Raw genomic sequence first — 15,311 nt, forward strand, 5'->3', positions numbered from 1 at the left:
AGTCGGTGGCACTGACTCACTGGAAATGAATCTGGGTCTCCTTCCAATGTCAGGTGCACGAAGTAATGAGTCTTTGCTTAGTGGGAACCTGGCAGAAGGCGCCTTCATGGTCCACTTGTCAGTCGAGTATATATTACTGCGAGCCTGTTAAATAAATGAGTATTTAACACCTAGTGGATTAAAAAGAAACCCACTCACTTGAACAAGATCTGCTTAGTTTTTAGGGAGAAAAGATAAAATTTTATCAACATATGAGATGTTTCTTAGAGCAAACAAACTCCATGCTTTAATGAGTATTATAAAATATTTAAAATCTCCAGGCATGTTTATGAGAAACATAATTTCTCAGAAGGAGATAGAGTGGCTGTGGTGTTTCAAGTGGCCAGAGAGAGACCTGTACTTGCTCCTTCAGGATCCCAGAGTCTCTGAGTGGAAAAAGACCTTAAGGCACTTAGTCTGGCCCAGGTTCAGACAAAACAAAAACAGGAAAAAGTGGTAGAAGGTCACAAAAAGCTGAGAATCAACGTGAGTCAAAACTTTCTTTAGCATTTTTTTTCCTCTCAAATGTTTTGGAAACTTTAAGCCCTTTCCAGGGCTTAAAGATGAACAATGAATTGAAAAGTACCATTAAATGTTCATTATAAATAGGTAGCAATTGAAAAATAATTTTAAAATATTTTCAACTTTATTTTTTATTAGTTTTAGAGGAAAACATTGAAAGCACAAAGACAATAATTGCTTATAAATAACATTCTTAAACAATAAGTTTATTCTTTCATTCTTTGTTGTATCATTAATATACAACTTTCTACCGAAAAAATAATACAACAAAACAGTCAAAATATCCCTTGCTAAACAACTTCATTTTACAGTACTAATTTAGATTACTTTTTGTTTTAAAGAAAGGCAAAATACAGGAGGAAATGGTTTTAAAGAGCATGTCACCGGTGATTTTTGTCTTTCATGAAATATCGCTCAAAATGAAAATATATTTAAGAGAAGCAATTTTCAGTTCAGTTATGAGAATACCGATTCACAATGTTAAAATAGATGATAAAATGCCATATTTTGCAATTATGTATGTCTGTTGCATACCTATGTGCCTTGTAAACATATCTATATTTATACTTTATCTTTAACCGTAGTGTCTTAACTTCTCTTTGATAACCACAGTTCAAGTAATTAAAAAAATCCATGTTTTCAAAAGCCGAGACCAATTAATAAATATTAGTTAGCAGTGGATTTTCTTTTAAAAGAGTAGCATGTATTTTAACAATAGAAGCAAAGAAATCTAAGGGAAACATAGTTTTAACAACTATATTTAAGGAGGATAAGGAAGAAGGGAAGAAAAGGAAGGAAGGGAGGGATGGACAGATGGACAGATGACCCCAGCACTTAGGAGGGTCAGTTTCAAGTGTAAGAAGTATATAAAGACAAACAGTTGATTTGCTAATTCATGCTCAGCCTGAGCATGGATCATTCATTAGCATGAATTTGCTAATTTGTGGATAATTTAGATAGTATGGAAGAGACTTATGTACTCTTCTAAAGTTTTTAGTACAACCGATTAACTTGATATGCGGTTTTAGATACTATAGAATGGAAGAATAGTTTTATGAAGGAGCAGAGAAAAGTCTTACCTTTTTCAGGAGATATGAATGATGCATTCTTAATTATCAATTGCTGTGGATGCTTCGGGTTCTATGGGCATAGCAACTGGTAAAAATTACCTATAACTGTATATAACAAATAAACTAGTGGATTTCATATCTTGAGATATTTATTTTGCATTACAAATTCCATTTTTAAATTGTGCCCACTTCTCCAATGACGATCAGGCAGTCACCTGACCAGGTGATCAGGTCTGTGTTGATTTCTCTTAAGGACTGGATGGGGCGGGTGTGTGTGCCTCCTGCGTGTGCCTTTGCACAGCACAGGGAAGCCTGGTGTAAGCCCTTCTCCACTTTGAGTACCAATTCATGCATTAAGTCCTCTGTGAGCTACATAGAGCGCTCTAGATGTAAAGATCTGGATCTTTCTTTTCTTGGCTGAAACTCTGCAGTTGCATTTTTATGGGGACGGGGTGTCAGAGGACACAACCCAAGTGCAGTGAGCATCTTAGTGGTGTGGCTTCAGAAGACTGGTCCCTGGTAGCCATTTAGAAGGGCAACGGTGAAAAGCATCCATGGAGACTGCAGTATTTAGTGAAGGAGTCTGCTCGTGCCCGGATGGGGTCTGCTCTGCTCTTCTCCCTCGCAATGTTAGAACCTGGCGAAATGCAAACCAGCCGAGTTTTCGGGAGTTGGCGATCACTCTCAAAACAACCTCATGGTGTGTTAGCAGCGGCTCCCAGTTTGGCTTTTCAACCTTCAAGGGTTTTAGTAGATCTTCAAAATTTATGGAAGAAAATCCTCCTTTGGAACAGACCCTAGAACACTATAAACTACAATAAGGAAGTTTTAAACTGCTATACAGACAAAGTTTCTCAGCTTTCCCCCCTTACACTGAGACTATTTAACAGAAACCAATTTTTTAAATGGCAAATTTCTAAGTAATCATACAGCAGAGTTACTTTATCCAATAAGAACGCTTCAAAAGATTAACATACCTGGTAGTGTATAGTGCCTTTAATCAGTCCTGTCCTGTTACCACAATACCCCCAAGGAAAGAAGATAATGCTTAGAAGAACATACACATTTGGCAAATGATTGAGTTTTTCAAAGATCAGGCCGCCCTTCCTCTCCCTGCTTGGCAGTGTTTTCTTGAGGGGACTCTCTGTGAAAGGTCTATGACATGCACAAACCCCTCTCGCTTCTTTAAACAATTCTTGGGGATTTAGAAATTTTCAGGAATCTGCTAAAGCGGAGCACAGGGGAATTTCAGGGCAGTGAGACTGTTCTGTATGAGGATACTACAGTGGTGCATCCATGTCATTATGCGTTTGTCCAAACCCATAGCCCATACAGCTCTGAGAGTCAGCCGTAACGCTGTGAACTCCGGGTGGTAATAAATGTGTCATGTAGATTCATCAAGTGGAGCCCGTACCACTCTGGTGGAGATGCTGATCATAGGGGAGGCTGTGCATGTGTGCGGCCAGAGGGTCCATGAGAAACCTCCGGACCTTCACCTTAATTTTGCTGTGAACCTCACGCTGCTCCAAAAAACCCAAAGACTTAAAAAACCCACCATAATGGTGGTTCACATGTGTTCTCTTGGCCTTTACTCGACCAGTAAGTCATTAAACAGAATGTTATTATTAGTCCTTAATAATGAAGGTGATAGATAACAAGTCAACCTCTTCTAAACTAAGAGAATGTAGAATCTCTGACGTCATGAAGCAGACGGTTCAGACATAGCAATACCAGGCGCATAATAAGAGAGACTCGCTTTGTGTGGTTTTTCAGTAAGTGCTGAGATGTGGGAAAGGGCAAGTCATCACGTTCATCTTTGTTCACCTCGTACATGGGTCGGGTCGCTGCCAGAAATCTGCATTCTTGGGAGAGCCATTTAAATCTTCAAATACATTGACTCAATATTCTAACTTACACCAATAGTTAAAATGTAAAATCAGTTGACTACAGTTGAGTTGATCTTAAAAAAAAAATCAACCTTTGGGAAGAGAGAGGTAGAAGTCAGTCTGGATTCACAGAATTTACAGTTCAGTCAGGAGGAATTCAAAAAATACATTTTCTTGCAATAATTATTTTATGTTCTCAGTGAGGTAAAATGTATAAAATATGCACTAAAGTAACATGGAGGGCACTCTGGTGATAACAGTGATGAGGTTTATTTTTGTCAAAATGTCAGAAAGGAATATTGGCTGTGGTTGGTCAACTTCGAACTTCATACTCCGTTGTCTGAGGTTAGAAGATGAATGGGTGCCTCTCCCCGCTAGAGAACATACACACACACATACACACAAACCTCCACCCCCACCCCTACCCCCCAAATTCAACTGGTATAAAATCAACAAGCCTTGCGATCAAAGACCTGCTTAGGGCTTCACTGAAGCAACGATGGATCTTTGAGCCACCCTCCACAAGGATGGCACGAAACACAACCATTGTGACCTGTCCCACTTGAGAAGCTCAGAAGTGTGCTCATGTTTGTCCCCGGAACTGCACACACACACATATGCACACACACGCATGTCCATGAATCAAGCTAAAAGCATTAGACATTATTGACATACAAGATCAAAATAAATAAGGGAAACGACTTGGTCTTTCTACCTAGAACAGCTGAAAGTCGACGAAAACCTGTAAAGGGGCAAGGCTTGTCCGTTAGCACCGTGGACTGTGATGAAATCACATTTCTATCACTGTGGTTGGACTGAATGTAGTTAGGAAGCAAGAGTGGCAAGTCCAAGGCCAGGTACAGGGATTTCTGCGTCAAGAACGGCAGCTATGTTGTCATGTTAGAACAACGGGGTGCAGAGACCCTGAATGAAAACTGGGGATTGTTTCTTCTTGGCTTTCCTTAGGCAGATTTTCCAGAGGCGGGGACGGTGGGGGTGGCGGCTGCCGGGTTGCTTTTCGGTAGAGGAAATCCCAGTCCTAATCCTTTCGGCCTCTGCAGGGCTCGAATGGGCTCCGCCAGCCCCTTGCCATCACGTCCGAGGCCAGAGCCAGGGGTCCATCCCATACTCTGGAGCATCCGGTTCCCGATGTTGTTTTCGGAGATGGGCTGGGCATTTTCTCCGACAAACCCTGAAATTGTAAAATGACAGAAGATACTAGTACTGACACAGGTGAGGAGACTCCCAGGCTAAGAAAGCCCATTTCTCTTAAAGTTTTTCTTTCAACAAGGTACCCTGGAGGGGAGGGGCTTGTCATAGTTGAGAGACCAGTGGAGAAAAGAGCTTGGTTAGGGTTTCAGCTCTACCACTTAGCAGCTGATTAAGTTACCCCTGACCAACCCAGCAATTACTAAGGGCTTTGTAAATGGATAAAGAAAAATGAAGCTTGGCTGTGACCTTAACAATAGTTGCAATCCTGTTAATATCACTGTATTTAAAGAACTTTACATTTTACTTTTCAATTGTGGTTTACGTTCAATACTATTTTGTATGCAGGGGTGTCTAACCCACGGCCCAGGAGGGCTGTGAATGTGGCCCAACACAAATTCATAAATTTACTTAAAATGAGGGTTTGTGTGTGTGTGTGTGTGTGTGTGTGTGTGTGTGAGATTACATGTTGTAATGTATTTAAATGTGTGGCCCAAGACAACTCTTCTAGTGTGGCCCAGAGGGGCCAAAAGGTTGGACGCCCTGCAACACAGTGGTTAGACAATCATGTACTTGATAAAGTGCCCCCCCCCCCTGATATTTCCAGTACCCACCTGGCACCACCGAAACAGACTCACGGACACAGAGACCAGATGGGTGGCTGCCATGAGGGGCAGGGGTTGGAGGGCTGGGTGTAAAAGGGGACGGGACCAAGAAGTGCAGATTGGCATGCAGAAATGTAGAACATGAACCTTTTATTTACCAAAAGTAAGTAAAAAAAGCCTTGCATCAAAATGCTTCCTTAATATACTAACAAAAGAAGACATCACATTCTTACTTTGAAATTATGATTAGGGTGGTGACCAAGGTAGATAGATCTCCAAGGTGCCTAAGTTTCTACTGAACGGCCACTCATCAGCTGCACAAGGTTCACCAGGGCACTAGCATCCATCCGGTCCCACATCCCTGAGTTTTTAGTGGTTGCTCCAAATTAGTTGACTTCCATCTCTGAGCTGAAATCAGGTCAGAGTTCTGATGCTACTCTAGGCTACAGACCTGTTTAATCACATTGATGATGCACACGCTTGCAAAAGTTCAGATTTAAAATGTCATATTTAGGAAAAACACAAGACCCATTTAAACATTCTTGCAAAAACTGCTGAAGTGTGGCAACCGTTTGTTCTGAAGTGAACAGCAAATGATAATTGATTTGCTATCACGATTTTAAAAGGTGGATACTTCAAGTGCGATGGCCTAGGATTGTTGTGTTTTTATATAGACAGAAAAGAATATACCCTCTCTGGTTTATTTTATTTGGTAAATGCTGGTTTTACTTCTCCTCTTAGTGAAAATAAAATAAAGCATTATCTTGTACTTACAAAATAGAAACAAAATAGGAGAAACATTAAATTTCTCAAACGCTAACTCTTTCCACATAGAAACACTGATTCATGAAAAAGACAAAACAAAAAAGCAATGGCTTTTGTATACAACCTTAAAATAAAAAAGAAAAACAATACTTCATTTTTCGTGGAAAAAGACTCTCGAATAAAATATGTTGGTCTCTCATCCTTTCTTTCTTTTTTTTATGAGATTAAGACATAGAGGGAACCACCTCCACCTCAGCACTGCACACTCCAACCACAATTTCCTGTCTTCTGCGCCCGGCAGCGCTAAATCCTTTAAGCCCTTTCCTAGGAGGCTCTCCTCCTGCTCGGCAATTTGAGCAATAACCTTCCGCAGGCCCCTGCTCCCAGCCCTCTCTCCTCGGATCTCTTACATCTACTATTAGAGCTGAGCTGGCCCTTCCTCTCAACTCTTCCCAAAACTATTGTGGATGGCAATTCACTTGCGTAATTGGCTCAAGAGATGAAAATCTTGTGTGGGCCTCTCTTTGCTCCTAATCTGTCCAGCTGACTGCAAGCCTAATTGGCAGCTTGTTTAGTAATTTGGCTGCTAAAGTGTTGTATTGATGTTGGATAAACAGCCCGTGCAAGGGGAGGTGAGTCCGTGCTCCGTGTGTGCGCAGGAGGGCTCCAGTGGTCCAGGCTCCCTCTGTATCCCCATCCCCTCCCCCCCCCCCCCCCCCCGCACTGGTAGCTGAGGAACGGGGCCATTGTTATTAGTGGCGATGCCATTAAACTTGCCATAATACTGTCCTCTATTCTCAGTAACTGATTTAGGAACATGGTTTTTGCTTACTGTTTTTAAAAAAGAAGAAACAACAATAAGCACAGAAAGTGGCAGGTGTCACTGGTCTTTGTCAAGTATATTTTTATCATTATTTCATTACTAATTCAGACCATTCTACATTTTATAAGCAGTAATCCAGGCGTTTTTCTTGTGAATTTTGTTAATTAAAATCAGTTCAAATGGTTAATTGCTCATAAATTCAGAACACTTTTTAACTAAGAAAAATGTGATGTAAAACTAGTTTTTTTTTTTCCTGAAGTGATAAAAATTCAGTACAGAGTGAAGGACATGGCCTGTATAGACTTATTTAAAGAAGGGACTAGTTTTATTAACAGATGTTTTGGCTCTTTAGAAATACATTTCTTATGGAATGATTATATATGGAAAGTAAGGTTTTCAACAAACTAAAATACAAATCTCAAAATGAAACGGAGTTGGTTCTGAAGGCAAACAGGTGTGTTCGTTTGCTGTACGGTAGCGGGGCCAGTTAGAGTCTGTCTGCCCTGTACGCGGCAGGGCAGTAATGGACCTCAGAGAGAGGGAGTAACTTGACCTTGACCGCACGGGACAGTGCATAGTTAAGATTCCACCTTCAGTTACGCCAAATCTAAAAGCCTGTGCTTTCTGTTACCTGCATGGCCTCCTGTAAGAATTAATGACAAATGAAATGAACAGTTTTAGTAGAGATGCTGTTTCATGCCGTTTAAAAAACTAATCAGATTGCATGTGAATTATAATATTAACTTCCCTGCACTTGCATAAGAACAATATCCAGCATATACAACATTGAAAGAACCTAGTTAACCTATGGCTCTTAGAGATGACCAGTGTTTCCAACATCCATATTTCCTTCTCAGACTGAAATGTTTTATATATATATATATATATAAAACACTGAGTCACTGTTGAACCTAAAATATATCACTCAAATTTTTTACTATGTCATTTCTTCTGGCCGCATTTTCCCCAAATGACTGAGACTTTATTCTCTTCACAAATTTCAATCTCCTGTGAAAACTGCTAGACTGAACCAGAATAGCAAGTCTGTCTGAAGGGAGTAGTTCAACCCTCCTGAAATACCGCAGGATTCATTTCGATATAAATCCACCTACTCTAGCTTTCTTTGGCTGTATTGAAATTACAACTTATGTTTTAGTTGTACTTGGTGTAAACAGCATCCCTTCAGTTTCGTTTCTTTTATTCATTAAGATAATCCCTAAATTTAACTGATTTGTTTACTCCATTTACATTTATTGTGATTACTGATCTATTGGGATTTATTTTTATCATGTTACTTGGTAACATAATAAAAGGCTATTTTATTTTGCTTTTACTTTGCTTTTCCCATATATTTCTGTTTCCTTTTTTGTTTCCACCTGACTTTTATACATTCAAATGAATCATCTTCATCATTCTTATTCAGTATTACTTTAGTTTCATGCACATTTAACAACTACTTTGATCCCAATTCCTTCTTGATATTCTAATTATGTATTTTTTTTCTGTCTGAGGTATTAAATTTAATAATAATCAGTCTTTCCCTAACAATGTCTTTATTTCATCCCCCTGTGTGGAAATAGTTTAACCATATATAAAACTCTAGGTTGAGTCTGTTATTTTCCCTCGGCCTCACCTATAAGTATTACCTCACCTTCCGGATCATACCCATTTCTAAGGTGCCTGCCAGCATAACCTCATTCTTTGCTAGGTTTTACCTTTTCTCCCTGGCTTCTCTTAAGCTCCTCTCTTTGGAGTTCTGAAGTTTTATTACAGTGTGTCTAGGTTTGACTTTACTACTTGATAAAAGAAAAAAACCTTGTACTTTTTGAATAGGAAAGTTCATATTTTTCAGTTATGAAAACTGCCAATATCATTGAATTCTGTCAGTATTCTCCTAAATATTATGCCCCCTTATTCTTTCTACTCCTTCTGGAAGTTCTTTAGACAACTGTTGGAACTTCTTTCTCCTTCAAGTCCCCCACCTATTCTTTCACATTTTTCATATTTTAATCCCTCTGTGGTCTTTCTAGTTTGTTTCTTAATATTCCTCTTAAAAGTCACTTTTTTCCCAGTTGTGTCTAATCTGCTGTTTAACCCAACTAGTGATTTTATAACTATCAAGATTTTTTCATAATAAAAATGTCAAATTTCTCTTTTCATTTTGCAATTACTCCCATTTGTTTTTTAATGTTTTTTAAATAGAATAACTAATTCTTTTAGTTTTGGTTTATGAGATCATCTTCAGTAGGTTTCATCTGCGGTGATTCTGGAAGCTTGGGGTCAAAGCCATGTACCTTTGGAGTAGTTCTGCATTTGTTTCAAAGACCAACTTTTATGTTAATATTTTAGCTTGGTGGAATTTTAAACTAGCAACTCACATGAGGGTAGGTTCTTGGTTATAAAGCTTACACTTTCTACTCGGAGCCCAGGTGGCAACCAGATTCTTTAGTTTCTGTGCCTGTGGGTGAGTTTAGTTGCTAGTGCGTCCTGTTGTGAGGATCGAGTTTTTCAGAAGTTCTCGCCTGATGAGGCCAGCTGCCCGGTTTTGCTCCCTTCACATGTGGACACTGACCCACACGCCTCAAGGTGTCTGAGACCGACAAGACTGGACGTGGAGGGCTGCTTAGGACTCTCTTCGGTCCTGAACATTTTCCTTCCTGCATTCTCAGCTACACCTCTAAAAAGCCAGCTTTCCATTCTATTTAGCATGCGCAGGTATTAACGTGGTTTGAGGATTTTCTCATTGTTTAGGTTTTCTATTGGCAGGAACAGCAGTTATTTTCTATTTAATGTGTATGTTTACTCTTAAGTGCTTCCTGTACCAAATGGTAATGGCGAGCTATTTTAAGACTCTACTAAATACATATCTGAATAGCAGTTTGCTGATCCAAGTAACAAGGGGTTCAGATACAGCCTGGTTTCCAAATGAATGACAACAATCACCCACCAAAGTCTGCCTGTTTTAAAATCCTGGAAGAGATAAAATAATTTACAGTGGTCATAGAGGTCCAGTGATAAAAAAACAAATAAACGCATAATTATTGGTGAGAGAAATTTGGACAATTGAAGACACAGGGCATCTTGAAAAGGACTTGGTTATAGCACATATTTCCTTATTATGTTCCGTGTGACTTTTAATGAAAAGCTCACTGTTTAAAAATCTTCTCCCATTATCATAATTCACAACCTGCCTTTAGTGCCTTTAGTGCCTTAAGTATTCTTAGAGATCCTGTTAGTATTAAAATTGCAGCGGAATGCAGGGGAGAAAGTGAAAAGTTGTAAGAGCTGTAATGCAGTCTCTGGCCAAGAACCTGCACACTCATGTAAACACGGTTACTTCGGAGTAATATCTACGCTGAGATATTCAACTTCAATAGGTACCTTTCAGTACAATTTAAAATGCAGAGCAAAAAGGTTGACTCCTGTAATGAGTATTTTCCCTATGATATTATTTCACTAGAAAGCAAATCATTTTAGCAGATACTAATTTTGGATAACAATGAGTTTAGTGATGTAGAGCGGACAAAATGTTTTTTTTTAATGTAATAGCCACAACATCAATACTTATTTGAATCTTGCGATTATCATTCCTCGAGGGGCTATGACTTCTGCCAAAATACACAGACTACACACAACACTGCTGACTGCCTTTTAAAAATGTGTTAATATTCTTCCTGTTTTGTTCGCTGCTCTTCTTCACCTTTACAGATGACATTTTTCAGACAATAAAATGCATTCTGCTGGCAAACCTTCTGGCTTCAACAGTTCTCAATTTTACAACAGTAAATCTACGTCCCTCGCTGCTAAGACATCCACTATCCCTGGCTGTGTGACTTTGAATGAGGCAGGGAGCAAGCCATACATTTGAAAATCGATGTCTAGCCTTATCAATATTCATTTTACGTTGTCAATACAAAATACAAAGGTGAGAGAGCAGTAAATAAGCTAAAGCACTGAAATAAATTTGGTGTTCCTGCCACGATTAATAAATGTTCAAGTGGTAACACGGCTGGCTAGTCCATGGCCTTATATAGTGGCTTAACTTAGGCTTCATGCTGCTGCCGAAATGGGGTAAGTCCAGTTTTCAGCATGTTAGCAGGTAAAGATGATCGAATCTTGGGTTATTACTTGCATAGGAGACTTCAAGTATTTTTTAAAAATAATATTGATTACGCATACAACATATGACTTTATCTTCGGGGTCTTAAGTGATTGTATAAACCCAGTTTAGAAGTACAAAGCGAAAGGGCCTATTTATAATTTTCTGACAATTCTTTTGTTAAGTCTTTTCTTAACCTGCTGTTTGACTGCATGCTAGTTCTCACAGAAATCAGAGGGGATCATCAAACAATATTCAAGCTGTCAGCCTTTTCACGCATTCCATATTTTAAATGAGAGAGTTATCTTCGCCTGAGTTTTTCCTGCTTGGATTGAATATTGACTTAAAGGCTGAAGGAATTGTGGAAATATATCTCAATTCAGTGTATTTTGGGGGAGGTCTACAAAAGGACAATAAAAAGGTGAAAAAATTCTCCTTAATGCTACATGCTAACTCACCTTGGAAGCTTACAAGTGTAACTGACTATTATGTGATTGACTGTATTCCATCATTTGAAAATTATAATTTCAGAGACAAGATGATCTAGGATTCATAACCTCATTATCAGAGTGTATTTATGCAAAAGCATTTCTTGAATTTGAATAATAATCCTCATCTTAGGGTTGATTCATTAGTATTAGAAGATATTCTTTTAAAAGCTGAGGTCTTTTAAATAACCTCATTCTCTTCCTCTTTGAGAGGAACAGTTATGCATGGATTCAAAAAATGTCCTGGAAATGAGGAACATAACTCTCCTACTCCACTATTTTTTGAGTAATTACAAAAAATGCATTCAATTTATATGAATTTTATTCCTTGAAGTAAAAAAAATATATATATCTAGTAAGATAATCAAAATCCTGAATCTTAAGAAAATTGCAGCAGATTAGAGAGATGATACGTGGACTCTGCTGGTGTGGGTTCCTGAATGTTTTAGGCTATAGCTTAATGTTTATACCTACATTCCCTAGAAATGATTTCCTCTGGGGCTGTTGAGTTGTAACATCAGAACCACCTCATAGAAATAATTGTATTACCCTCCTGGACGGCTCTGCGCTTTCCTTCTCAGTCTGGGCTTGGTGAGAGTGTGCGGAGCTGACCCTGACATTCTCTCTGCCTGACTGCAGGCACAGAGCTGCTCCAGGCACATTCCCAAGACCGGGCTGTTTCTGCCGCTAATGTTGGAATCGTTGAAAGATAAGAGAGTTCAGGGGACCATTCAGCTGGAACAAGGACATGGACGAACCCTACACCTGCCCTATGAAAGATTTAAATTGAAGAACTTAATGACATGCATTGAATCTAAAAGTGGCTACATGTTCCCGTATAAAGAGATCTATTAGAAAGATTCTAATTAATATTCTGTATCTCTGCGTAGCAATATTTAGATCAACCTTCTATGAAACTTAAGGTATACAACAGTGTGTTCTAGTGAACAAAAGCAATGAGAGAGTCTTTATACACATATTCTTACAAAAAGGCTGTAAGTAAGTTGTTACGGGTTTAGGGGTCATGCAGACGTACATTTGAATCCTCCTTCTGCTGTTCAATTTTATGGAGATAAGAAGGTCCTAACTCTCCTCTGAATTTTAACTTTGTGGTATAAAGTGATAATAATAATAACTAGATCATAAAGTTGTTGTGAAGATAAAATAATCACGTTTCTGGTACAGAGTAGTACTCAACGCGTGGTAAATAATATTCTACATATAAAGAGACACATTCTGCACACAGGTGTTTCCAACTTCCAATTTCTGAAAATTCAGTCCAGCTGAGAGATCAGATATCAGCTAACGCTCATAATTTTATGATGTAGCCCTTCATATGGTGAAAAACTGGATTATGAGTGCTCTAATTTTAAATTGTTCTTCAATTTTTGAGTGTTGAACTATGGAATAGGTCCCCCAAATAGAGAACTTAAGTTTCACATCTTCTATTTCTTTTGAATTCTCCAAGATTATGCATATGTGCGTGTGTGGGTATAATACTTATATTCCCCTTTTCACTGCTCACTCTCCTGTGACGTGAACCTTATTTTCATATTCCATAATTAACCATGGAAAAGTAACTTTTCCTACAAAGGCATCCCCAGTGAAGAGAACGCGTATAGAGCTGAGTGGTCAAGGTCCCCATGAAAGAGGCCATGGCTGTTATTACTGAATACACACACTGCAAACATTTTCTCCTAGTCATTTCGCTGCATCACAAATCCACTTAATTGTTGTTTGTTCCTCTGTGGGCGTCTATGTTATACCCAGTGGCTTTCCCCACCCCTGCTTTCCCACCTCCGCCTCCCTCACCCTCGCTCCCGCTTGACCTCTTGTAATGCACATGAACCTTATCCATCTCCTTCACGACCAAGCTTGAGCCTGTGCCCTTCTGAAGGCTTCCTGTCCCTCCTGGTCCAGTGACTCCTCTCTGTCAGCACTTGTGGTTTGCCCTATGCCACACTCATTAGAATAGCAGGCTCTTCCCCAGTGACTGGTTTTCCAGGCGGAAACGCTGAGAGGTTTTTCGAACCTAATGCTAACTAACATCATCCAAATAAGGAAGGTTGATTCTAACATTGCTGCTGAGCTGGAAGCTGCCTGGCCCGCTTTCCGTCCAGCAACACGAGACCTGCGTTTTGAGGCTGATCCTGAACTTGAGTGTTCATTATTACTAATCTCTTCTGGGGTTATTTGCCTTTCCATCAATGTATTCGTCTCTGCCCCCTCCCCCACGCTGCCCCCCGCCACACACAAATCTGTACATTTCTTGAGGCCAAAAGCACAGCCTAGAAGTTTCTGTGCTCTTTAATACCTCTCACAAAGTCTTCCATTGGGGCAGGTATGTAGCAAATATTCTATTGATTGGCTGCCTGAAAAGTCTATGGAAGGAACATGCCATCCATCCTGACACCAAATGCTAATGACTGAACAGTTGCTTGTAACTGTGCCTCTTCTTCGGCGCAAGTGATGAAGAATCATCTGTATTTTACTCTTGATGGTTTCTCAGCTTCCTGCGTGGGCTCCGCCCCGAGCCTGTTTCCTCTTACCTGTGGCCGGAGGTCCAGGCAAAGGTGCCGCCTTCCTCCTGCGTTTGATGTCTCCCGTGCATAAGGACCCCAAATGCAGGCTTGTTTGCCTACGAGTAATTATCAGGAAAAAAAAGTATTAGCAAAGGAGGAAGAGAATGATACATAAATACACAGCTTGTATAATCCGAATCTAAATCAAAACATTCTCCACAAAGATGGAGCAGCATCGCGAAACCACCAATCTTGTTTATATCGAAGCATAATTACGTTTGTTGACAAGCGTTCAGCGGCTAAATGCACCATCATAAATTGTTACTGGAATGAATAATATAAAAGGAATGCTTTTTAATTTTCAAAACTGGCAATCTTTCTGGCTCAACATAAAATCAAGCCCTGTTGCTTCTGACAGGAAAATAGCGAAGATTAATTATCTAAAGAGATCACAATATTGTTGCTAGGTTATCAATTGGTTACTAATGCTGTGCTGTCAGAACAACATTTATTACAGGAAAAGTATGATCAATTTCTTTTAGGATATTATGCGGCAGTGAGTTCTCTTAAAACATTTTAAATAGGGAGAAGGAAACAGTGATGTTCTCCCTTATAATTCAGATGATTAGAATTCTTCAGTTAATTATCAGTTAGGTGAAGAAATGTAATTTGAATGAATGCATTAATGCCGGCTTACTGCTCCTGAACAGGCTAATGTGATATCGGATTATATTTGTAAAGACATGCTATGTGGGAGCCTTCTGCTATTCTTGGAACTGGTTAGAATTAGATTATTCTGTCTAATCATGGGTTCTTAAGTTAAATAGTTTGGGAAAAATTAGAAATGGCCCACTGGAAATCAAGATAAAGTAACGCAAGCATGGTAAGGATTGAAAAGTCTTCAAATGGGTTAAGCTATGGAAGGAGTGTTCATTCCCTGGACTGCGGCACCAGACGTGGGGCAGAGACCGTGTCTGATGGTCATGAAGCTGCAGGGAATGACCCATGTTCACGGGAGCACATGCCGTTTTAGTATTTCATAGAGGAACGTGGCGGTGCCCTCAGGTTTTATAGGGCCCCACTGGAAAACACCCATGTCATCGGAGGAAAGTTCAAAAGGAGAAATTCATTCATGCAGATATATGTTTATACAGATGCAGTCAGATGTTTAAATAGTATGGAAAACTGGAGCTGTGGAATACAATTATTTTATTTATTTTTATTTTAAAAAATATTTTATTCATTTATCTTTAGAGGGGAAGGGAAGAAAAGAGGGAGAGAAG

At 39.4% G+C, this 15,311-nt stretch overlaps 1 protein-coding gene across 1 annotated transcript in view; it reads right to left on the bottom strand.

Moving 5' to 3' along the window:
• Positions 1-843: 843 nt before the first annotated feature.
• Positions 844-15,311, bottom strand: part of GPATCH2 (G-patch domain containing 2) — a 122,875-nt gene continuing 108,407 nt past the window's right edge. Inside the window, exons 9-10 of the mRNA XM_037140640.2 lie at positions 14,056-14,144; positions 844-4,709 (exon numbers count right to left, since the gene is read on the bottom strand). Of these exons, the coding sequence (XP_036996535.2) occupies positions 4,480-4,709; positions 14,056-14,144 (319 nt within the window). The 3' untranslated portion in view covers positions 844-4,479. The remainder of the gene's footprint in view (positions 4,710-14,055; positions 14,145-15,311) is intronic.

The sequence above is a fragment of the Artibeus jamaicensis genome, unplaced genomic scaffold (assembly GCF_021234435.1).
Source record: "Artibeus jamaicensis isolate MK-2021 breed Jamaican fruit bat unplaced genomic scaffold, CSHL_Jam_final contig_467, whole genome shotgun sequence".
In the NCBI taxonomy this organism is placed as follows: Eukaryota; Metazoa; Chordata; class Mammalia; order Chiroptera; family Phyllostomidae; genus Artibeus; species Artibeus jamaicensis.